This window comes from Zootoca vivipara, chromosome 2 (genome assembly GCF_965207765.1).
Source record: "Zootoca vivipara chromosome 2, rZooViv2.hap1.1, whole genome shotgun sequence".
Classification (NCBI taxonomy): domain Eukaryota; kingdom Metazoa; phylum Chordata; class Lepidosauria; order Squamata; family Lacertidae; genus Zootoca; species Zootoca vivipara.
In genome coordinates, this window is record NC_142584.1 from 38,011,807 (window position 1) to 38,036,550 (window position 24,744).

The 24,744-nt window shown below is 45.2% G+C and overlaps 2 protein-coding genes across 3 annotated transcripts in view; one reads left to right on the forward strand and one right to left on the reverse strand.

Moving 5' to 3' along the window:
* STX8 (syntaxin 8) overlaps positions 1 to 4,213 on the forward strand; it is a 177,416-nt gene extending 173,203 nt beyond the window's left edge. Inside the window, exon 8 of the mRNA XM_088661666.1 lies at positions 3,461 to 4,213. Within this exon, the coding sequence (XP_088517792.1) occupies positions 3,461 to 3,543 (83 nt within the window). The 3' untranslated portion in view covers positions 3,544 to 4,213. The remainder of the gene's footprint in view (positions 1 to 3,460) is intronic.
* Positions 1 to 23,461, reverse strand: part of NTN1 (netrin 1) — a 119,043-nt gene extending 95,582 nt beyond the window's left edge. Inside the window, exons 1-2 of one of the 2 annotated variants that reach the window (XM_035104691.3) lie at positions 23,252 to 23,461; positions 19,106 to 20,210 (exon numbers count right to left, since the gene is read on the reverse strand). In XM_035104691.3, the coding sequence (XP_034960582.1) occupies positions 19,106 to 20,153 (1,048 nt within the window). In that variant the 5' untranslated portion in view covers positions 20,154 to 20,210; positions 23,252 to 23,461. The remainder of the gene's footprint in view (positions 1 to 19,105; positions 20,211 to 23,251) is intronic. The other variant, XM_060271790.2, reaches the window with a different exon arrangement.
* Positions 23,462 to 24,744: the final 1,283 nt, after the last annotated feature.

Here is a 24,744-nt window from a genome sequence, read left to right on the forward strand (position 1 = left end):
ATGGGAGTGACATTGTGTGCAGAAGCACAACACAGGGATTACACATTTAAAGAGAGATATAAATGGATAGTGATGATAAAGCATTCTAAATCATTTCTAGCTGATGTCAACTAGGGTTTTCATATTTCCCAGAGAAGGAAGGTTAATCTTTATACAGTCATACCTTGGGTTACAGACACTTCAGGATGCTTCTTTTCAGGTTGCATCCCGCGCCAAACCCGGAAGTACCCAAACGGGTTACTTCTGGGTTTCGGCACTCACGCATGTGCAAAACCACTAAATCACACTTTGCACACGCGCAGAAGCACCAAATCGCAACCTGCGTGTCGTGTGCGCACACACGGCGCTGTGGGTTGCAATCATTCCTCCTGCATGGATTACATTTGCAACCCGAGCATCCACTGTATATTAAAAACCACTTAAATGTATGGAAGTTTTAAATGGCTGATTATCTATCAGGGAAGGCAGCCTTTACATGCCTTCAGGGTACTAACACAAAATGTTTAGCTTGATTTAACACTTGCTAGATAGCCTTATTTCTGTCAACTGTTCTGATACTTCTATGACTGTGCTATATAGCCCATAATAAACCAATGATTTGATTCAAAACAGGCATGAGAATTTTGAATCCATACAATTTGAAAATAGAATTCATATATACCACAGAGCCTAGGGCTTGCCGATCAGAAGGCAAGGGGTGAGCTCCTGTTGCTCAGTCCCTGCTCCTGCCAACCTAGCAGTCTGAAAGCACAAAGTGCAAGTAGATAAATAGGTACCGCTCCAGCAGGAAGGTAAATGGCATTTCTGTGCGCTGCTCTGGTTTACCAGAAGAGGCTTAGTCATGCTGACCACATGACCTGGAAGCAGTACGCCGGCTCCCTCGGCCAGTAAAGCAAGATGAGCGTCGCAACCCCAGAGTTGTCCACGACTGGACCTAACAGTCAGGGGTCCCTTTACCTTTGTTGTTGTTGTTGTTGTTTAGTCATGTCCGACTCTTCGTGACCCCATGGACCATAGCACACTAGGCACTCCTGTCTTCCACTGCCTCCCGCAATTTGGTCAAACTCATGTTCGTAGCTTCGAGAACACTGTCCAACCATCTCATCCTCTGTCGCCCCCTGTCGTTACCTTTATGCTACCCTAAAACTATATATCTCACATATAGGAGTCTTACTTGCAATTCTGCCTTTCTCCTGCTCCTCCTCATGGCTGATCCCCATGTTCACCTGAGATGCTGGGTTCCATACAGTCTTGAGAGGGTCAATGTTTGAAAGTCTGAGCTTGTTGGTGGTAGTGGGGGGGGAGGGAGAGGGAGAGAGGAAGAGAGGGGGAGAGAGAGCATGGTTTGGGCTCTTATCTCCCTCAATGCATCTAGCCATCCACCCCCTCCTCCTCTTCCCAGGGAAAGAAAATTTAAATAAAAGCTCAATTTCTTTAGAAAGCATGTCTGGCTATGGGAAGGGTCCCTGTATCCACGCAGATTTTCCGTCCTCCTCATCCCATCTGCGTAATCTCACTTCTGGGCCTGAATTCATTCAGATGTTGTGAGGGATTAGCTGACCTTTCTTTCTTTCTGTGCTGGGTAAGCTTGTGATGTTAAAGCTTCCCAAAAAATTAAACTCTCAGGAGAATGGCTCAGCCGCTGAGAAGCCTGGAAGCCTGTTCGTTTTGTGCCGGCAGTTTTCCCCCCATTGTCCGCTCCAGGGGCACTAACAGCCATTCATTCATACAAGTTGTATTGTCCACTTCTTCTGGAAAACATACAGTTCCACCTACCACCCCTCTATGCTTTTGTATATAATGAGCAAAACTCCTCGTGACAGACACAGCGTGCTGGGATTGTAAAACAAACAATTCCAACCATGCTGATTGTTAGCAGTTTTTTGAAAAATGTTTGAAATTCTGAAGGGTAGGAAGTTAAATGCATTTGTCCAAGGCTACCTCTGAGATGGGAAAAGCAATGCCCATCCACTTTCAAGCAGAGATGGTCTTGTGCCATGTAACCTTCACACAGAAACTATTCATTTACAACAGTGCAAAAGTGGGTTTCCAACATTTCTGCCAGGAATGAGGGGTTTTATTTCCACTTGGAGAAATGTGTTTGTTTATTCACAGCATTTGTAACCTGCCTTTCACCAATTGGTCCCAGGACAGGAATACAAGAATAAAGAAAAACCACCCCACAATGCAAATAAAACAATAACCATATGTATTATAGCCATATACAGAATTAAAACATCACAAGCCATTCTTAAATACACAAGATCAACTAGCAGCAGGCAACAAATAACTTCGTACAGTCACTGCGTTTCTCATTCCCTCCCAAAGCAGAGCTTTGTGAAAATAATGTTTTGGCATATCTAAAATTAGCCATGGTAAATACTGTATTTTGCAACACACAATTATCTGCACATGAATATACCCCTCCCCATTAGCTTCCTAACATGGAGGGGAAAGCATGTCGCATTCCCTGCCTTAAGAAATGCACGCTTCCATATGCATTAGTACAGCAACGGATAGACTTCAAGCCTGAGAGACCTACTTTGTTTTTTCCTAGGATGCGAAGGCTACCACCTGGGGCCAAAGAATTAAGGAACAAGTCATCTCTGACTGCACCTTAGTCCAGGAATTTGTTTTCAGCATCAAACTGAGGTCACATTCCTTTCATACAAAAATCTATTCCTAGTTTCCTCTCACACTCCTTTGTTTCAGCAGCCTAATTTCGAAACAAAATTTCTGCTGTTGTTCAACAATTGATGATCGACCCTATCTATGAGATCTACCAGTAGACCGTAATCTATGTTTGGGGCATTGCTGCAATTTTTTATGTATTCAAATCTAATGTGAGAGAATAGAGTAAATTCTGGATTGCCAAACAAAGAAAGAGGATTTTGATATGGGCCAGTGTCTACCACAGGGGTGGAATTCTTTGGCCCTCCATATGTTGTTGAACTACAACTTCCATCAGCCCCAGCAAGTATGGACAATGGCCAGGATGGTAGGAGAAGAAGAGTAACATATGGAGGGCTGAGGGTTCTCCATCCATCACCTATCCGAGAAATTTCCAATATGCTGAACATTCAGGTATAATGTTCATTGTTCATATGTTGTATTGATACCTAAAGAAAGTCTAAGAGTTTAAGTGGTAAACTATAGAAAATACCTTGGCTAGAGGTCCATGGCTTGTCTAGAGCAAGATAAGCCATGAGCCCAGGTTTAGACCTAATACTGTACCAGACAATGCCATTGGTATATATTGTACAATTCTGTATTATGTTCACTTAACCAGGCCATCTTGCTATCCCTACAGAGTAAATGGGGGTGGGGGAGTGTAAGCCCTGGATAGAGAATCAGAGATTATCAACCCTTTGCTTGATCTGTAGCAGCTGATATTTCAGTAGTGTTGGGAATCATATTTGACTCGAGTTTCATCCAAATGGTTTGTGGCTTCTTTCCTTAGAAACTTTCTTCATGGGTGAATTGGTGGAATCTTGTGCCATCAAACTCTGTTGCCAACATATACTTGGATCCCAAGATAAGTGAATGAAAAGAAGCTTGCAGATGGAACGTTTCCCATCCCCTCCTCCTCCATTGTACCTGCCTGCACCCCCTGCAAAGTGTTTTCAGAGTCCCTACTGAGTACAATAGATGAGGTACACAGGCTTGTGCAGAGGGCAGGAAACTTTCCTATTGAAAACTCCTTTTGCAAAGTTATTATTAATCATAGCCCTTAGACAAAGTATACTGCTACCTGAAATTTCAACAGAGCTGTCTTGACTTTATATGTGAAATTTAAATGAAATTTAAACACCTGCATTTCCTTCCCCACCCCCACAAGTATGAGAATAATCTGGTATTTGAATCTTGAATTTTGAAGTGGCTCCCATTGCAATGTTTTACTTACAATTGTGTGAGCTTTGTTTCATTGTTTTGTGAACATTTATGACAAGATCCATGTTTCATACATCTTCCAAAGCTGAATAATTCAGTACACACATGGGTTTTCACCTGTTTCTGTCAGAGTAAACATGGCTTTGCCATTGAACTTTTTCTCCCTTGCTGTACACATTTCTCAACTGCATTGTGGCTGCTATTTCTTCTATGCTTACATCCAGTGCATGCTGCGGAGTTAAATCGCAGTAATCTGGATCATACATCTGTCTGACCTTATGCTATGTGCTGTGATTTCAAATAAATAAATCAGACAGCTCCCAAAAGTTGTGCCAACAGTTTTTTAATCCATCATACGTCGGTCTATGTTTTGCCCTCCATTCAGAGTATAGTATATATCCACATTAAATCACAGCAAATATGTTGTTGCAAAACCTAAAGTATTTAATTTTCTTTTGCATGGACTGCATCCATCCCTGCTAAAACTATTGAACCAGTCCTTAAGGTGCTGTATTGAAACAAGGCTTGTTTTCTTTTGAGGAGCTTGCAGCGCATGACTGTTTCAACTTTAACATTTAGCAGTTATTATTTTTTACTATGAATTTCTGTCCTCCAGCATTAATGTGCCTATGTTTTCCAGACTTGGTATAGCACCCAAGGATTAGAACCCTGAAGCTGGATATTGTGCAGGTTTCGGAAGCTCAGTTCACACTGCAAGCCTTGCTCTCTCCTTGTACTGTTTCCAGCACTTTAATAGGACAGTATATGCCTAATTGGTCACCTCTCGAATTATCCACTAAACAAGTAGTTATTAGAGCTGTATTAAGGGATGCACATCCTCTCTCACATTCAGACACACTGCTCTAGTATGAAGGAAACCTTCTACCAGCACTAAACTGATAACCGCTCTGCTACTCAGGTGAAGGTCAGGGCCCTCGGAAAGCCATTGGCTTCTGGCACAAAGGAAGCTATTTAGAAAGAACCCTTACATGCATTATTGGACCCAGTTTAGCTCTTATTATTAATACCTCAGCATGTCAGTCACTGTGAAGGTATCTATTGATGTGTAATTGTTTGGAAAACTTGTTTTAAAGTTTGATCACAAAAATATGAGTCAGAAGAGAAGGCCCTTGCTTCCTTCTGTCGTGGTAATGAATTATTTACAATTCCTTGCATATTGTAGCTATTATGGTTGGGCCAAACCTGACCAGATGCTTCCTCACCTATTGCACTACAGTCATACCTCGGCTCCCGAACGCCTTGGGAGTCGAACATTCTGGCTCCCAAACAATTGAAAACCGGAAGTGAGTGTTCCAGTTTTCAAACGTTCTTTGGGAAGCCAAATATTCAACAGGGCTTCTGCAGCTTCCGATTGGCTGCAGGAGCTTCCTGCAGCCAATCCGAAGCCGCATTTTGGTTCTTGAAGGTTTCGGAAGTTGAATGGACTTCCGAAACGGATTCTGTTCGACTTCCAAGGTACAACTGTATATTCTTATTGAAGAATGGTCTGAATACACCTGAAAGGCAGACCAGTTCATACTTGCTGGTTTATTGTGAACACACTTTTCATGACTGTGTCCCTCCTCTAAACCAGCACACAGAGAGTGGCAGGCCTTGGGGTGTCAAATTTCAGTGGCACCTCTGCAACGCTGAAATTCACCACCACCACTCCCGCCTCCCATTCTACATAATAGTTGTGGAGCCCCTTATGGCACCCCCAAGGCTCCACGCCCAGGGCAACCAAACCAGTCATGCTCCCCTAAATCCGCCTCTGCACATAGAGAAAATAAACCATTACCTCTGCCTTCATGTTTGTCTGATACAGAGATTGCAGCTTAATAAATACTAATAACAATAACAATAACAATAACAATAATAATAATAATAATAATAATAATAATACTTAGAAGGCATCTTAAGGCAGCCCTGTTTAGGGAAGCTTTTAATGTTTGATGGATTTCTGTATTTTAATGTTTTGTTGGAAGCCGCCCAGAGTGGCTGGGAGAACCCAGCCAGATGGGCGGGGTATAAATAATTAAATTATTATTAATTATTATTTATTTGCTACAACAAACCATGATTAGTAAGCCAAGAACAAACCTTGGTTGCAGTTGCTAGAGTTTTAGAGGCAAAATAAATCATGATCCCAGTGATTTCAGTTCCACTGTAATTATCTGTACCACCTGACAAGTTTGCCTGATGCTAAATATAAATTTAAAAATATAATGTTGCAAATTCTATTCAAGTTAACTGACTACAGCTTCACTAGATTAACTAATTGGACCCAAGTTTAATTACTGAGGCTGCAAAGTTAAGGCAATCTTGCTTGCATTTGGGATTGTTTTGATAAGTTTATTATCAAAAGAAAAAGAAATATAAAATACTATGTTTCATTTTAATAATGAGTGGTAGCTTTTTTTTATTAACTCGTGATTCCTTCAATATCTCATAAAGACAACCAATACTGAGGTTCTAGTAATATGTCAATTTATTTGCATTTAAATTAACTGAATGATAGACTGGTTAAAGATAGTTGATTAAGCAACTACAATGTTTAATCGGATTAAATCCAATTCTTGTCAAATATTTTGGTTTCCATTTTATGGATGTGCAGGTGCTGGGTTACCCTTGACTGATGAATATCTAAATGCCAACATTTCGGAAATGTACCAAGGAACAACTGTGACTTACAATTTCACAGCCTAAGATTTTGATGCATCGAGATTTGGGGGTGGGGGTTAGGGAGAGAATAGGGGTGGCATTTACCCAACACTGAGCCTTCTCATGTTTCACTCAAATTAATTCTGAAGGGAACTCCTCACATTCCTGACCAGAACAATTGCTGAAATATTAGCTAAGCTACAAAAACAAACAAACAAAACCCCATTCGGGTCTATTTTATTGGTCCTCTTTTGTTCAGCCTGCTCCAGCGTGAAAGTTGCTATTTAAATTTCAGCAAGGGGCTGGATATCTGTTCCAAAGCATCACCCTGAAAGCTTTTCAGCGGAATGTTTGCACAGTTCAATTCATTTCAAAATGCTCAGCAGAGCCTTCCCCCCACCTCACCACCCGCCCCACTCCAGCCAAACTCACACCAGCAAACTTCTGCTCTCAGATCCAAAGATGTAAAAGTATAGGGCCTGGGATACTGATCCACAAAGCTCTTATGTGCAAACACAAGCCACTGTTTGTATTTGACTTCACACAGTCAGGACTCAATTGTGCAAAGTGCAAAGCCTGCTGCCAACCTGCTTTCAATATCTACACATCCATCCTCAAGCTTGCCAGAAATGCTTCTAAACTCCTCCCATTTCCTTTGAAGCGAAGCAATTTTTTTTCATGATGCAATCTCAAACATTAGCCAGAACTGACTCTACTATCCTTAAGGAGGAAAGGGAGAGTAAACAACCTGATGGCTGTAACCACAAACAAAAGAGGGAGGCAAAAGCTCCGCAGCTGCTCTGTGGGTTCTAAATGTCTAAGCATGCTATTTGAGTTGGACCAGAAGCCACTGCTCTCCCCAAGGGTCTGTGATTCTAGGATTGGCAGGCCCCAGGGGTGATACACAGCAAGTTTTAAGGAAATGGCACAACTTCTTGTGGGAAACTCACACTATTTTAAAGGCAGCTTCTTTTCATGTGCACAGGCACCATAGAATAACCCCACTATTGTGTAAGCACAGCATTCACTTAGAATTCAGCAGCAGTTACAAGAGACTGCCAGATACAAAGTCAGTGCAAGCCCTATGAAATAGCACTATGCAGATTGGGGCTGTAGTTAAATGCAACATGAATATACAAATGAATTCTGAAAGATAGTACTTTTGCACTCCAATGGCATTTACTCTACCCTTTACACTTCCCCTATTTTACACCCACTGGGAGGGAGGGAGGGAGTATGAGAATGAATGCATTAGATGAAGTGGGTACTCATCCATAAGAGTTTATACTATAATAAAATGTACGACAGCATTTAAAATAACACAAGACTCTGTGTTGCTTTTGCTGCAATACAACTACTCCTCTGGAAATTATGCAGTGATAACCTTTGAATTGTCCTCAATGTTCATATAAAAATTAGCTCGAGACTGCCAGTAATTTAGGGCAGGAAACTTGCTCTGTGTTCAAAGAACTAGGCGGATGCTCAGCAGAATAATCATGATAGCTACAGTAATAATTTTTCCTTTCATCTTAAAATAAGTTCTTATAATATTTCCTGTCCTGATCATCATCTCTGATTAAACACTAAGCACTCACTGCAGAATGTGCTGGCTTTAGCTTCTAGGAATTTCCTTTTCTTCTGGAGCTCACTCACTATGGAGCAAACCACATATGACGTTAATAACATGGTTTGTCCTTGAGTGCAAGTTTTTTCTTTCATAAACTTCCAGTGTATTGAGCCTGATCTGGATTGGAACCCTGGTGCTGTCACGGTCTCTCTCTCTCTCTCTCTCTCTCTCTCTCTCTCTCTCTCTCTCTCTCTCTCTCTCTCTCTCTCTCTCTCTAACTTTCTGCTCCTTCCTGAAGTCCCAGCCTGGATCAGGGTCCTCATACCTGCTATTTTCCTTGGGGGAGAAGCTTCTACTGTACATGAAAGAAGCCTGTTCTGACAATTTGCAAAAGGAAAAGCTTGCACCAGAAAGGGCAACAGGCATTCTAAAATTTAGCAAAGCAATAACTGCCACAAGACTGGTACGGCAGTGACTGGTTTACTGGATTTCAGAATGCTCCTTGCCCTTCCAGGCAGCATTTCAAGCTTATTTCTGCAATGTCCTTTGAAGCAAAACAAATTTTATTTCATGATGCAATCTCAAACATTATACAGAACTGACACTACTATCTATTATCCTACAGTGGGAAATGGAGAGTAAACAACCAATGGATATAACAAAAAACAGAAGAGGCCAAAAGCTGTTTGGCGGGGGTAGTCAATGTGGTGCTCTCCAGATGTCGTTGGATTACAACTCTCATCACTCCTGGTCATTGGTCATGCTGGCTAGGGACGATGGGAGTCAGAGTCCACAATGACTACCTCTTCTCTTTGGGTAGGGTGAGAAACAACTTTGCTCTTAGCAAGGGACTGCTGCTAGGCCTGGCAAGCCCCAAGAATGATGCACAAGGTTGACCAAACTACCCATATATTTTATAGGAAAATTATCCCATGATTAAAAAAAGCAGTTGGAGGGGTATGTAGGGAAGATTTAAAGTGGGCCAGGGAACTTGTGGGCCTCCAGATGCTATTGGACTTTGACTTCCATCAGCTGCAACCAGCATGGCCAATGGTTAGGGATGGTGGACATTTGACGAGCCACAGGTTCCCTAGCCATGCATTAAAAGGTTTTGTTCCGGGCCATCTGCTGACATAAAACTTCTGGAGATTTAACCTGGGAACATATGCATGCAAAGCAGATGCTCTGCTACTGAGTCACTGACCTTTCCTCAGAATAAACTTGCATAGGATTGAGTTGCAAGCCTTCATCCAATCCCCAGTGCAATGGAAATGCTTTTGACTGAACAAAATAATGCCATGATCCATACAGTCATTAGCTATACCTGAAACAGCAAAGGTTGTTTTCCCCTGCAGATGAGGGTATAGCTTTTCATTGGAAGCAATAGGTAGAATGATACCCAATTAGAATAAAATTTGTTTCATGCAGAAGGAAAGGGCGAGTGTTGTTTGCTATATGGCCAAGGGAAACAAAAGCTTATGTTCTAACTGTGTATGCTTTCTGTTGAACTATGGCAACCAAAGGTACAATGCTGAATACACTTATTTATAAAGACCTTTCGACTGAAATCAATAGCTTGTTTTCAAATAAATATGCTGAGAGAACCAAAGCATAAAAGAGCTCGTCTTGACAACATTGTTTTGTGTTTTGTTTCTATTTTGTTTCCCCTTGTGGCTGCAAATGCAATTCATTGGAAAGCACAAGCACAAAGTGTTGGGGCAAAACATGTTAATTTCATGAATACACTCATCATGGGGCCTGAAATGGAGGTGACTGTCCAGGAATGAGAACTTGGGGTCAGAGTAGATAGCTCAATGAAGATGTCCATCTGTGTATGATAGCCAAGAAAAAAGGCAAATTGCATGCTAGGGATCATTAGGAAAGCAACTGAAAATAAAACTTCCAGTATCATAATGCCATTATACAAATCTTTTGTGTGACCATATTTGGAATACTCTGTGCAGTTCTGGTCACCTCACCTCAAAAAAGACATTATACAGCTGGAAAATAGAAAGGGGGAGGGCAACCAAAATGCTCAAGTGGATGGTGCAACTCCCCTGTGAAGAAAGGTTACAACATTTGGGACTTTTTAGTTTAGAGAAAAGGAGAGGGAGAGGTGATACAATAGAAGTTTATAACATTATGCAGGACATGGAGAAAGGGGTTTGAGAAGTTTTCTCCCTCTCTCGCAACACCAGAACTCATGGACATGCAATGAACCTGAGTGTTGGATGATTCAAGATGGATAAAGAAAGTACTCCTTCACACGATGCACTATTAAACTATGGAACTCACTCCCACAGGAGGCAACCTGTGGTGATGGCCACCAACTTGGATGGCTTTAAAGAGGATTAGACAAATTCATGGGGGAGAGGGCTACTGATGGCTATTAGCCACAATGGCAATGTTCTACCTCGATCATTGGAGGGAGTTGCTGGAAACCACGGGAGAGGAGAACACTCTTGGGCTCGAATCTTGATTGCTGGTTTTCCACAGGCAACTGGGAGAACAGGATGTTGGACTAGAACAGGACATTGGCCTGATCCAGCAAGCTCTTATGTTCTTTGTACACTTGCCTAGGATTAATCCCAACTGAACACATTGAGTTTAGTTGTGAGTTGACGTGTACAGGATTGCAGTGTAAAAAATAATAATCAATGTTTGTGTTTTCATTTATTATGTTACTCCTAAGCTTTCTTACTTCTTGGTATTGTATTACCTAAATATAATATTCCTGAGGAGGTAGACAGTGACTTGGAAAGCTCCTACTAGACAAATAGCTACCGGTACAAATAATTCATCACATCCTGGTCATCGTTTCTTTGAGCTCCTGCCATCGGGACGGAGATACAGTATAGAACAATGAAGGCAAGAACGAGCCGTCTCAAGAACAGTTTATTTCCTAGAGCAATTTTGGCCTTAAATGGAAATTCTGGACTTTGAAGTCATTTTACTTTTATTTGTTTATTGTTCTGTATTGTATTGTGCTTATTAGTATTTTAATTCATGTGGAGTGTCTTAATTGAGTTGATATAGCAACCAAGAAATTTCGTTGTTCCCGCAAGGGGACAATGACAATAAAGATTTATTCTGTTTATTTATTTATTTATTTATTCTAATTCTTTATGTTTTGTTTTGTATGATTTTAACTTTGAATCTTATCTGGCTAGTATCTAATCTGACCGGACTTAACCAGTTGATATGTTTAATATACCTTTTTTTTAAAGTGCTTTGGTTGCATTGTCATGGACTTTGGCAAGTTCAATTAACAAAATCAAACATCAAAAAATTTTCAAATAATAAAAATGGTTGCTGATCTCACATCAGCATCAGGCTCTCTTGCTATGGAGTTTAGCAAACATCATTACTTGCCTAGAGACAGTAATACCCACACACAATATTTATTAATATAGAATACTTTTAAAGCATCAAATAGCACTTCAGACAAGCTTGTTCTGAATCCCAGGAGGATACAGATAATCATGAAAACCAGTCTACTTGTTACAGTGACTAATGACACATATTAAAGCCAAAGGGGGGAAATGACTTTGGCCTTCTTCAATCACTGAGATGTGAATAATGCCAAATGTAAACATGAATTACCGTAGTTTTTAAATGCCACCCTGATCTAGGTCAAATCTGGATGTGAGATAAGTGTGTTGGTTCAGTTATCAGCTCCTAGATCTGTGCCGTGCTCCTCATTGCAAAAAAAAGCAGATGTTTTCATGAAGTTTAAAACGAATGAAATGAGAGAATGGCATTGTTTACATTTTAAAAATAATAATGTGATGGGCATATTAGGAAATAACCCATCTACATTGTTTCACTGCAAGGATGTTCCAAGGCTGACTGGGCTGGCAGGCAGTGCTACTGCTTGCATCTCCCACTTTCCCAAAATTGTTAATGAGAATCCCAGCAGTGCCCCTCCTGCAGCTGCTACAGGCTAAAGGAGATAAATTACAGCTCTAGAGTGTTTGCACATTTTAAGGGTACTTAAGGACTTCCCACAAGGGACTAAAAATGCCCTTTCCCACAAGACCATATCACTAATAACATGACCCTGTTAGCCCCTCGGATGCTGGTACTCTAAGCACTGGGGAAGCAAAACCTTTGAGTTGTCACAGGATAAGCATAGCATGGAATTAAAGTAGTTTAAACAAAAGCTGTATCTATCCTCCCCCCCAAAAAATAGGTTTTTCAAATGTGAAAACAAGCTGCAGCCTTCACAAGGCACTAATGGTGATAAAGTCTGCATACAACTTGCATGCTAAAAATTATTAGATCTCTCTATAGCCACCAGTTAGACAGAACCAGTTAGACAGAACCAGCAGACAGAACCAATATTCTGTCATATCCCAGTATTGACAAACTGAAGCATGCCCCAATAACTCCCTAGCCAGACAGACTTGCCTGGCACCATCAGTTGAAAACTTTTTTATTTGCCCAGGATTTTTAAATTGCTGTTTTTGTTTTTGTTTTTATGCTGAACTTTTAACTGCTGCTGCAGTTCATTATTCTCAGTAGTTTAAGGCATTTACTGTGTTTTCTGTTCAACTCTCTGAGCTCCAATGCCAAAGAGTTGCAAAGATATGTTCAGACAGATCATTACGAGTTATTCCAAACCATAATGAATTAAAGTTAAATGATTTTTTAAAAAGAAGAACCAGAACAAATTCTCTTCATAAATCCCTTCTGTAATCATTCAGTCTGATGACTATCCCCCCAAAAATCTTTTATTTATTTTGTACAGTACTTGCATGCTCAGGAGCATTAAACCTTAAATAACCTTGTGTTGCATGTACCTTCTGGGCCTCAAAGCTCTGATAGCTCAGGGAAATGCTCAATATGTGTGTTTTGCTTCATTACCATTGAGTGAGCTCATAGGTAAGAGCTAATACAACTTAGTACCAAGGGGCTGGTTTTCACAACCCTGATTTGCTGTGGTTTTAAATTACAATGCTTATTGCCTCTGGCTGTGACCGCTGAATTAGTTTTCCTAAACTTGAGCCCAACCACAGACTTGGGAAGCACTGCAAGCATTTGCCTTGCAAGTTATTTTAAGTGTTTTCAGCAATAAAACACCCAAGTAGGACATTCTTCATCAGGAGTGGATTAAAACATCAGCAAGCTTTGCATCTCATTCTGGAAAACAAGTTTCTCCGCCCCTTGGAAATATTCTTCAACAGACCTCCCCAGCCTGAACTCTGTAGGAACAATTTATTGTTTGCATGCATGAGACACAGATGGGAAGTTTATGAAGATTGCATGGAGCTCCATGTGTGTTGCTTTAGATTATAGTGCTACTATATAATCCCATCTATGGTTTTTCTGCAATGGAGAACAAAATTAGTAAATTTTCATTGGCCTACACACATATATGCCAGATGATACCTTTTAAGTATACATCATTTGTACCTCAAAGCTGCAGCTTTTTCTAGACTTTTTCTAGAGCAAATTTGTACTCGAGAACACTGAAGGGAAAAAACAAGTTTTCCACTCCAGAACTTTAGCAATAGCTGGAAATAGTATACTGCTGTGCATTCATTCTCATTCTCTCTCTCTTCCCCCCCACACCCCAAACAGTAATAGTAAAATGGAGTGTACTGTCTGCAGCAGGGGTGGGGAATCTCCGATCAGGGGGGGCCAAATGCAAGACCTCCAGTCCTGTCTGGAACTCAGGACTCTCCCAAGGTCACATGCTCTATTCCCAGGGCATGATCTACACTCTCTTGGAGTCCTTTTGCCCTGGCAGCAATGAGCCCCTGATGAGAATAATGTATCTTGCTTGCCTGGATGGTAGATGGAGAGAGGTCGTGGTGGTACGGTAGGTATAGAAACCTCTGACTTCTGTGTGGTTGTCCACTGTTCAAACCTAAGAACTGCATCTGCTGCTCTGCCCACATTTGCACCTAGACCAATGGCACATGCCCCCCCCAAAAGTTGTCCATGATGGAATGCAATATTGGGCTGAAAAAGGCTCCCTACCCCTTCAGGTTCTGAACCCAAGCGGGTTGTGAAACACCTCAGTAGAAAGAACGCAATGAGTCTGTCATTTAATTCAATAAATCAATAAGTTTGTTGTACTAGCCAAAGGCATGACAATTTCTTTACAATTTGCCAGGCTGCAAACCATAATAGAAAATATTCACCAATAATATACAGTAAAAGAAACATCAATAATATGAAGGAAGGGAAATTGGTAATACTGTACTATCAGCTAGCTCAGACTTGACTCAGATTCAGATTCAACTTCCAAGTCTCCAGAACAATTTATAGCAATGCTAAATCACTTAATTTGATTCACAACACAAACCAAAGGCTATGTAATATTAGCAAAACAAGACAAGTATGTTCTCAAAGGCAAATTGAACCATACTCCACAACAAGAACTCAACCAAAATGTGGGAGCTGAAGTCTCTCAACAGGAACAAAAAATCCAACAAATAATCTCGCAAGAGCCCATGCATGTCTGTATTTAACATTGTTATGGCATATTTAGCTGTATCCGTTTTCTAAAGGAATAAATCTCAATGAGCCAAACAACAGCCATATGGTGGCAATATTTTGTTTGGTTAACAAACTTGGTGTTCAACAGCAAGACAAAGACATGAGAAATATATTGAAAGTCACATCTGAGTACCATTTAATAGAATGGAACTGCACATGTGCAGCAATATTATTCTGCCTTATTATTCAATTGCAAATCTTTCAAAGGCCAAAGAAAACAGCACTGACTGCCCATTAAACAACATGATCCAATAGTGACAAATGAGTTCTACATAGAGGGTGGAAAAGCACTGGGATTCATGGGTGAGCAGCTAGTCAAAGGACTCAAGCAGACAAGTTAAGATTTATAGAAAAGGGAAAGAGGGGAAATTCAGATTAGAGCCACAAAGCTTGGGGAGAGAGGGTTAACTTTGTCTTTCTTTTCCATTTCCCCATCTGAACTGATATGGTGAGGTGCAAGGAGAAGTTCTGGGAGCAATTCAAAATGGCACCGGGGGGGGGCGTGTTAGCCCTCCCGCACGATCCTGCAACCCAGAGCCAAACTCTTCCTCCTTGTTGTATTATCCAGCTACTTTTCCAGTATTACAGAAGCAAGGATTTAATCTATGCTGCATAGGACCTTGCTATAGTGTGACTGAAAGCTGGGGGAGCGAACTGAGTAATCGGAAATATTCTGCAATAACACCCACAATCCCTTGGAGTCATCCTTGTGGTTTAAGAAACTCAAAGGGGTGAATGACAAGCTGAGAGTAAAAAAAAATGTCTCAAAGTGGCCTGTATGACAGTACGATTCTAAAATAGAAACATTGAATGTACTCTTGTTACTTATGGAAAATCTTTAAATAAAAACTTTTTAAAAAAATTATAGAAACCTGTTTGGTCCTTCCACAAATTGGGGAGGCAAGTGTTTGAGCAGGGCACCAAGCAATGACAAATCGAAAAGAAAGGGATTGTACGCATGCACTGAATGAGTTGGGGCCATGGCTGATGCATGGGCAATGACTGAACTATTCCATCTGTGAACTTTTTATAATTACTTAAGGCTCCTTTGTAGGTTTTGAGGGGTTTTTTTTGGGGGGGGGGGTAAGGATACAATCACACATTTAGCAAAAACATGATTCCTTTACCATTCTCTTAAGTTATGTGAGAGCATGAGGGAAACAAAATCCATAAACAAGAAAAAGCTTCTCCAATACATTTTTTTAAATAAAAAAAAACCCTCAGAAAATTTAAAATACTCTCTATCCAAATTACAGTTTCTCCCTTTTTGAATAAATACTGGCTCTCCTTTTAAAGATAGCTGACACACATACACATATTAGGAGGGGTTCTAGCTCTGTATTTATGCATAAACAGCAGTTTGTGCTAGATGGCCTATAACCTCCCCCCCCCCCCAACTCTAATGTTTCTCATGTTTCCCAGGAATAAATGATAGTTGTTTTACAGGGAATTGCAGCTCAAATACTGGATACTTCTATCATCAATAGGTGAATGAAAAGTGTTGAAATATAGTTACTAGTTCCACAAATATTCTTAATGGTACTCTGTTTATATACCGGTAGTTATTGTTACTAAAACTGATACAGTATTCCTTAGAGCAGGTCCCTGACTTTGCTTTCTCAGAAGGTGTCACTTCTCAGGGAAGCTTGTTACAGTATCAGGTTAGTGTGTTTCACCTCTAACCCCTATGCATGGGGAGTGCGGGGTGCAAGTTTTAAAGATTCAACCCAAAGTTTAATTACATGTAAATTTATTTAAGATTTTGGAAGCAAGTTTTATTTCCGGGGAGAGGGCTTCCATGCAAACCTTTCTTGGCAATCTGAGTTGCTTCCTTCTTCCAACAGTAATCCTAAACAAAATGCATTAAAACCAGTCAAAGTTTGCTTTCAAATTCACCTGCTTAGAAATCAGACTGAGAAAGAAATAAAGTTGAGTTTTAAAAAGTGTTTCATTTCCCCCAGAACACTTTGGGCATTTTTAAGTGATGTTTTATCACCTTATCAATTTCCCCCAGCAACGGCACACACCTGGCACAACAAGTAAGATAATCCTGATACAGCCCAGTCCTCTCTCTACCCAGGGACTGCTTGAGAAGCCCCTCACTGCAAGGCCAGTCAATCTTCCTCTCAGTCTCTCCGGCTGCACCCCTCCCTGTGCTTTTCTGACTACAGCAAAAGAGGACCGAATATTGTACCTGCCTAGGCCCACCCATCACAAATCAAAGAAATTGGACTGGAAGGAGCAGATAGTATCTCTTTTTTGAATTAGCAGAGTCCCACAGCAACGCCTGGCCCCTGTGACCAGGCAGCAGCACAGGAGGAGGAAAGGAAGGGCTCAGCTCAAAACCGTCAGTACGAGAGTTCACCGGACTGCACAAACTCGACCTTGGGTTGGATTCCGAAGCTGCGCACCACTGCGCACCCACCGAACCAGTAGAGCTCCCTAATCTTTTAATCTCCCTAAACTCTAACTCTGTCCCCCTTCTCAAAGTCGCTTTGGGGAGACAGTCCAAGAGAGTCCCTCCTGCCACTTTGCTTGCTCTGTGCTTCTTTATACCGGCCCCAACCCACAGGAATCTGGTGGAAACGAGCTTGCAAGGGAAAGACCCAGTCTGGTCTGACCCGGCCTACTTCTTTAGGGGAGACATCATGGCTGGGTGAGGTGAGGGGGCTAGCCGGGGTCACGCAAGTTAAACCGACCATTTGCCCTGCCTTTCCTCCACCAGTTTGTTCCTCGGCATAACAAGACTATGCTGAAGAAGGGGACCCATTAACTTTGGAAATTAATTTCCTGCCAGGCTTATTTTAACTAGCCGAAATACTTGGACTGAAGCCGAGTGAGCTGAGGAAACAAGGACACGGGATGAACTGCGTTGTGAGAAACATTGCCTTCTCACAGCTTTGCCAAAATCACCATATATCCCTGACCTCATCCCCACAATCTTCTCCATGGGTCACAGGAATAGCGAAGCAAAGAGCATCACTTGGCAACTGCCGAGGTATCCAATCATCCCTAAAAACCCCGGGATTAAAGGGTAGGGGAGAAAGTGAAACACTCCAAGGGTTCAGGATTTCAGCTTGGTTTTGCACAAGACTGCTGCACCACTAACACTAAATTCAGCAGGTCAAGTTTTCCTCCACATTGGGAAAAGCTGCGTCAATGTATTTTTGTCTCTTGTGTTTTACAGGCACACAGGACATTGGGAGAAAGAGTGGGAAAGAGAGGAGGCAGCAGCCTTAAAATGGTGTGTGGCTTTACTTGAACCAGGGTTTAGCCACCTATTAAGAAATACAGGAAAGACCCTTTCTGCACATGCTAAGCATGTTTGACTTCCCAGCCAGTTTGAAGAGCCAGGTCACAAATCGCTCACCCATTTAGCATTATGGTACAGGGTATTAATCTGCCTGCAAGGACACCAGAAGGTTCAGTCCTGGAATCTGGTTTTAATACTAAGGCTCAGAATCTGGTCAGAGACTTGCAACTCATTGCTAAAACAAACTGCTCTGTTTGCAGACAACATGTAAGCAATATCTCCAATAAACAAACTAACATAGCAGAGTGCCTCTGAGCATGTACGAAGCCTCCAGTGCATAAACCCAGACATATCCCACCTATCCGAGATGGGTCAGGCAATTAATGCAGTGTGGGTGGGAGGGAATCTACTGCATTTACTGCAAGACACATTACTGTATATTTTGGCAACTAGCAGCCCCCCCCCCCGACAGATGTGAACCGACTCCACTGAACAGCATGTAGCTAGAGGCAACGTGCACACTAGGCTTGCAGGATTTGGCCTCCCACAGCCCCTCATATGGAAGGTACCCCAAGGGCCATCTAGTCCAACCCCCTGCAATGCAGGAATCTCAACTTGGTGTAGCCTCCATTCATGGCCATAGCCAGGGGGAAGCTGCTCTCGCCTAAATCAAGTAAATAAATAAAAATAGGCCTACTTAACTAAAATAACAAAATTGTAGAAAGATTGTGACAGATTTTTCTAACACTTGGGGTAATTTAAAACAACTTTAAACTCTGAATCTACTAGACAGAGCTAGGCAGATCAAGACAGATGATGACGATGACAGGTGTGTGTCCTGCTTCCCGGCCCCAACATAAAACCATGTTTCCCATCCAATATGAAACCCTACCAGTTCTTGCTTAGCTTTTGCAAATGTTCTCGCAGTTTTCTCGCTGTGCCACTCCTTTCACACCTGGCTCTCTGCATGCGCACCTGTTAAGAAGCTGCAGCCCCTCAATTCCCAGACCCTCCAAGTGCCCCTATTTTCCCAAGGACAGCCCCAGAAATACAGAAGCCATTCCAGTTTCTGCTTTGATCCCGGAATGCCCTGCTTTTCCCCTTAGGACGTCTCTACTTTTTCGTCACAAAAATTTGGAAGGTACAGCATGGCTTATTAGGCTGGGTCCCTATTCTCATGGGGAGAAACCGTTGGAAGGTTATACGAGGAGTCCCTCCTCACTCACCGACGCACTCGTTGGCCTCTCGGGCGGTGGCCCTCTGCCAGGGCCGGTCGTAGTGGAAAGGCTTGCAGCGGTCGCACTCGGGCCCCGCCGTGTTGTGCTTGCAGTCGCACACGAGGTTGTCGTCGCGGTCGCGCACGCAGCGGGAGGCGTGCCCGTTGCACTTGCAGCGCCCGCCCACCTGCAGGTCGGAGACGGCGTAGTAATAGGAGTCTCGGGCCAGCTCGGAGTCATCCTCGTTCTCGTCGCCGAACGTGTGCAGGCGGCTGAAGACCACCTTGATGTCGGTGGCCGTGACCCAGTCCTGCAGCACGGGCGAGTTGTCGAAGTCGTGCGCCGAGGGCCTCCCGTCGAGGGTGCTGAAGGCGATGAGGCCTCCGGCCAGAGGCCTCATGTCGGTGTGCGAGTCGGTGCAGATGGCCTCCTGCTCGTTCTGCTTGGTGATGGCGGCGCGGCTGGGCCTGTTGTACATCTTGCGGCACTGCGTCGAGTAGAACTGGAAGGGCACCCACGTCTTGCCGAAGTCCATGGACTTGGCGATGGCCATGGACTCGGGCCGAGGGGAGCAGAACTGGAGGCTCACGTACGTCACCTCGAACTTCTTGCCCAGCGCCAGCGTCAGCGTCACGTTGAGCGGGTGCTGCACGTAGCTCTCGGACTGCCAGCAAGTCAGGTTGTGAGGGTTGTTGAGGTCCGTGAGGTAAGCGGCCGGGCGCGCGCGCTTCGGGTCGGCCGCGTCGCACAAGTGGCAAGTGCGGCTGCGCTCGTCGCCCTTCTCGGCCAGGACGCAGTAGCGCCCCTGGGGGCGGCCGCACGTGCTCGACACCTTCACCTCCTTGCCGAACGCGGCGTTCACGAAGTCCGGGATGCAGCGACGCGGGTGCCCGTTCTCGTCGTAGCAAGGGTCCGGCTGAGGAGCCGTCTGCACAGCGAACATGCTCAGACCGCCGCCGCCACCTCCGCCGTAGCCGCCGCCGCCGCGCACGCCCTCCGCCAGGCAAGCGGCCACGGCGGCCAGAGCCACCAGCGCCTCCCAGCCCGCCGGAGACATCCCGGGTCGCCGCGGGAGGGCGCGCGGAGGGGGGGGATAAAGGGCGGGAAAGCGAACCTGCAGCGGGGAAAGTGGAGAGAGAGAGAGAGCGTCAGCGTCACAGGTGCTGCCACTGAGGTTGAATTAAGACTAGCGCTTGCTTGGGCTGGCCAATGAACAAGTTTGGGCGGAAGAGCAGGAGCGGTCAGTGGGCGCCTTCCAAGCTGACCCAGCGCCTGCCGGAGGATTAAGTGACGGTCGGATTGGGAAGCGGTGGGTGTGGCGGCAGAGCGCGCGCGCCAGGAGGAACCTGCGAGACACTGACCCACTTTTGACCTACAAAGCTGCACCGCCCGCCTCTTAACGCGGATGGAGATTCCCGCTCAGGTTAAACGGGGCTGAGTCAGCCGAGTTTTAAGTTGAGGCCGTTTCTCTCGCTAAGTCCCAACTTTCATCCTTGGAACCTGCGAAGTATTCCAGCGTTTCCCGAAGGTGAGTTCTCCTGCCGTTTTTGGACTACAACTCCCATCATCACTAGCTAACAACCCCAGTGGTCAGGGATGATGGGGATTGTAGTCCGGGAAAAACCAATTAGGCGCTAGAGCAGGCATCCCCAAACTACGGCCCTCCAGATGTTTTGGCCTACAACTCCCATGATCCCTAGCTAACAGGACCAGTGGTCAGGGATGATGGGAATTGTAGTCCAAAACATCTGGAGGGCCGAAGTTTGGGGATGCCTGCGCTAGAGAAAAGTGGCGCGTGGCGCACTATCTAAAGTGTCGACTCGAGAGTAAGGCCCGTTGAGCTCTGCGGCTTCTTAGTTAAGCGGGACGGGAGAGAAGGTGAAGTCGTCTCTGGTGCATGAGCCAAGTGTCATTGAGGCCACATCGCCACAGATAAAGCTGTATTATACCACTTTAAACAGCCATGGCTTCCCTGCAAGAGTCCTGGGAACTGTAGGGTGTGGAAAACTGTTAGAACCCTATTCTCCTCGCAGGGATACAATTTCCAGAGATGCCGGTTGATTGTTAAACCACTCTGGGTAGTGAACTGGGGTCTCCCAATATCACTAAGCACCTTTAAACTACGGTTCGCAGGTAAGTTGCATTGCTGCTGCTACTTTAAATATATACTGTACCGCGAATGGAGCCTGAGAGTGAGGACTTGATTCAAGATAAAATGCTACAGATTGTATCTTGCCAGCAACATCCTCTGTCCTAAACGGTGGAGGAGGAGATGGAAAGGCGTTCCGTTGAAGCCAAGAGGATGACGATCCATCGACTCCGAGCAAGCAAAACCCCTTGCGCAGATTTACACGGCAAACTGTCCAGTGGCGGGGCGGGGGGGGGTGGCGGTTTCGTCAAGCGAGAAAGCAGATGAGAGAGAGAGAGTAGTAGTAGTACGCAGCCCCGAGCTACCTTCAACTGAAGCCCCACTGGCTGGAAAGAAGTTCAGCGGAACCAGTAGGACTCCGTTTTAAATGGACGACGGGGCGCCTTCAGACTGAGTTTTCCTAATGCATGCCAGTACTTCGACCACCTCACAGACACCTGCTATTAGCCCTTCTGAATATGGGTCCCCGTCCCACACGCTTCTTCCACAGAGAGCGTCTTCTTTCACTCTTGGGAGGGCCTTGCAGAGCCATTTAAAGCAAACACACGCACCTCGTTTTGATGCAGGCAGAATATTTAACAGCCATTAAACTGTTCTGCAATTAGGGGGAATTGGGCGGGAGAATTTCAGCCGGCAGACTCAATTTATTTAGGTCTTCGAAACCCATACACGTGGGCAGTCCCATAATGTCTGGAACTTTTTACTGCGTAAATAAAACCCAGTGATTTCTGGTGCATCTGAACCAGTAGGTTTTCTCTTAGGTAAATCTAGCGCAGCAGTAATGAAGTTCAGGACACAAGACCCTTGGTGGTGCCCTCTATGCAAGGGACTAACAGCAGTAAATCGCTTGTGGGACTTACTTCCATGCAAGTGGCGTCTGGACAATCCTAAACAGGTCTACTCAGAAGCAAGTCCCACTACGTTCAGTGGTGCTTATTCCCGGGAAAGTTTTAGAGGATACCCTCCTTGGAATCACAACCCTGCAGCCTGAACCTGTGCGTGGTTCAGCCCTTTCAGTGGGAATCGCCCATGCGAGCGTGCCTAGGATTGCCTTCACTTCTATGCGACGCTAAACCAAGCGATGTGACTTACCACCAGGCTTCTGGTTCTGGTTGTCAGAGGATGAACAAGGGAAAGTGAAAGGCGAGGAGAGAAAGGGCTCATCTCAGCCCCATCCACAACCCAGATCGTCCAACGTACCAGGGTTTAAACGGAGCCATTCAGCGAATGCTGCTGCTACTAGTAAGTAAGCCCCATTGAAGACACTGGATCTGACTTCTGAGTAAACATGCATAGGATCGCACTGCACATATCTCTTAACGAGAGAGAAACGGAAAGCGGCAGATGGGACTCCAAAACGGCTCAGAAAAAAAGACTTTTTTTCAGTTATTCCAACTGTGTTGGCCAAGAGAGCAAATTGCTCTTTCCTTCGCTCCAGAAAACTCGCTGCCTTCGCCTGCAGAGCGTGGGACTGCTTTGAAAATGCCGCCTGAGTTTCGCCCCAGCGTCACACACCCACACACACCCTAGCAAGCAGGAAAAGCTCGAGATCTGAGCACACTGGTGGCCGAGAGAGAGAGATCGAAGTCCGGCCCACAAAAGTTGGAACAAGGCATGCGGGAGGTTCCCCAGCTCCGGGAAGCATCCTGCAGCCTCCGGCTGGGATGTCCCTGGCTCAGTTCGAGCGAGATAACTTCTCCGGAAGTACCACCCAGGAATCCGTCCCTCGCACCGGAGGATCGTAAAAAACCAACAGTTCATCTAAACACTAAATGCTGCTCCGCACAGTGACACTGGAGATTCAAGCAAGAGTCTTTCGGGGGCCCTACCTGGCGACGCGAAAGACCGAACCTTTTGCGCGCAAAGATGTGGGCTTTGCCCCGGCGTGGCTCTTCTTTCCAGAGAGCTGAGGCAGCCGCGACTCTCTTAAGGAGACCTCCACTACCCCCCTTCCCTCCCGCCTCGAAGCTCCTCTCCGCCGCCCTCCTAGGGTCCCTCCGAGTTACCTTGCTTGGTTTGTCAGCAGCAGCCGCAGCTGCTGGAGGGTGGGTAGTAGTTTCGCGGGTGGCGGACTTGGTTCCTCGGCGGCAGCTGCAGCCAGCGGGCTTCGGTGGCTCAGGGGTCGCGCTCCCTGCCCATCGTCCGGCCCCAGCGAGCGGCCAGGCTCCGTGGATGCCCGGAGCTAGTGACGCGCCCGGCTCGGGCCGGAGCTGAGGTCATCCCGGAGGAGTGACACCCCGTGGGCTCGCACGGGGGAAGAAGCGACGACATCCACTGGGGGGCTGGCAGGGCGCGCGGCGGGAGGGAGAAGGGGCGGCGCCGGAGGGGGAGGAGCCGGGGGAGGGGGAGTTGGCCAGCCACTGCAGGATCGGGCTCCTTCCCCGCGAACTCAGAGGGTCGAGCCTGGGCAGTCAAGGGCAGTTGCGCTGGGGAAACCGGGTGAGCGAGCGCGGGCTGCCGAGCTTTGCAACGCGGCCGCGAAGGAGGGCGACGCGTGAAGCTCCTGTCCCGCGGCCAAACCCGAGGTTGGCTGCCCTAAGGGAGACCGAAGTGCTTCGCGCTCCGGCTTGCGTGGAGGAGCCCAGGAGAAGGAAATCCCGCGAAGGGAAAAGCCTGGGCTTCGTCCCGACGAACTGCTGTTGGGGCTCAGCTCCTGCTGGTGGAGCCTTCTAAGGAAGGACGGGGTGTATCCGGAGCCGGTTAGCTGCCTGGGACTGGGCGGGGGGCAAATCTTCTCGTTTAGTAAATCAGACATCCCCGAATTCCCGTGGCCAAAAAGATACCACGCACAGGGGCCTCTTTAGCTACCTCCGGTCGCGCTGGGCTGCCAAACTTCCCACCAGCCTAAAATACTTAGTCGAAAATACTCGGCCAGACAAAACACGCAGCCATCCAGCTGAGCTCGAGAAAGCCAGCCGCCCTTCTCTCCCTCCTCCGAGTGAACTAAGCGTATCTATTGCTCACCTCCCGGGGCAAACTCGTGCGAGGTGTTAAAATACCCAGCGCCTTCTTCCTTGCTGGAGGCAAAACGACAGTGTTTTGGCAGCGAGGATCGTCAGAGTTACTTTCTCTTCCCACCACCCGGTGTTTTTTTTCTTGCCTTCCTTTATTCCTCCGATGTTTAAAGCTGACTGCGAGCACACACCCACACCCCTGGTTGTTCCAGGGTGTCGAATCCTGTCAACCTGTCTAAAGAACATCTATTACCAGCTCTTCCTGCTGTTCGTCTATTACTTGCATAATAAATCCAGCTGTCTTTTATAGTGTACCCAATTATGTGCTCATTACAATTTCTCGGGGAGTAATTCCGGTGTTATCTCTCTTCTTTGGGCAGACCTGTGTGGCGAAATCCCGTCGTTTCCTAACAAGTCGTAGCTTCCCACAAGCACCTCACTCACTCTTATGGAGCGTTTGTCGGACTCGTTGGATGCAGAGAGTGAAGTCTTGGCTCCATCGCCAATTTCTCATACTGTTTGCGTATATGTTGTAGAGAAGTACT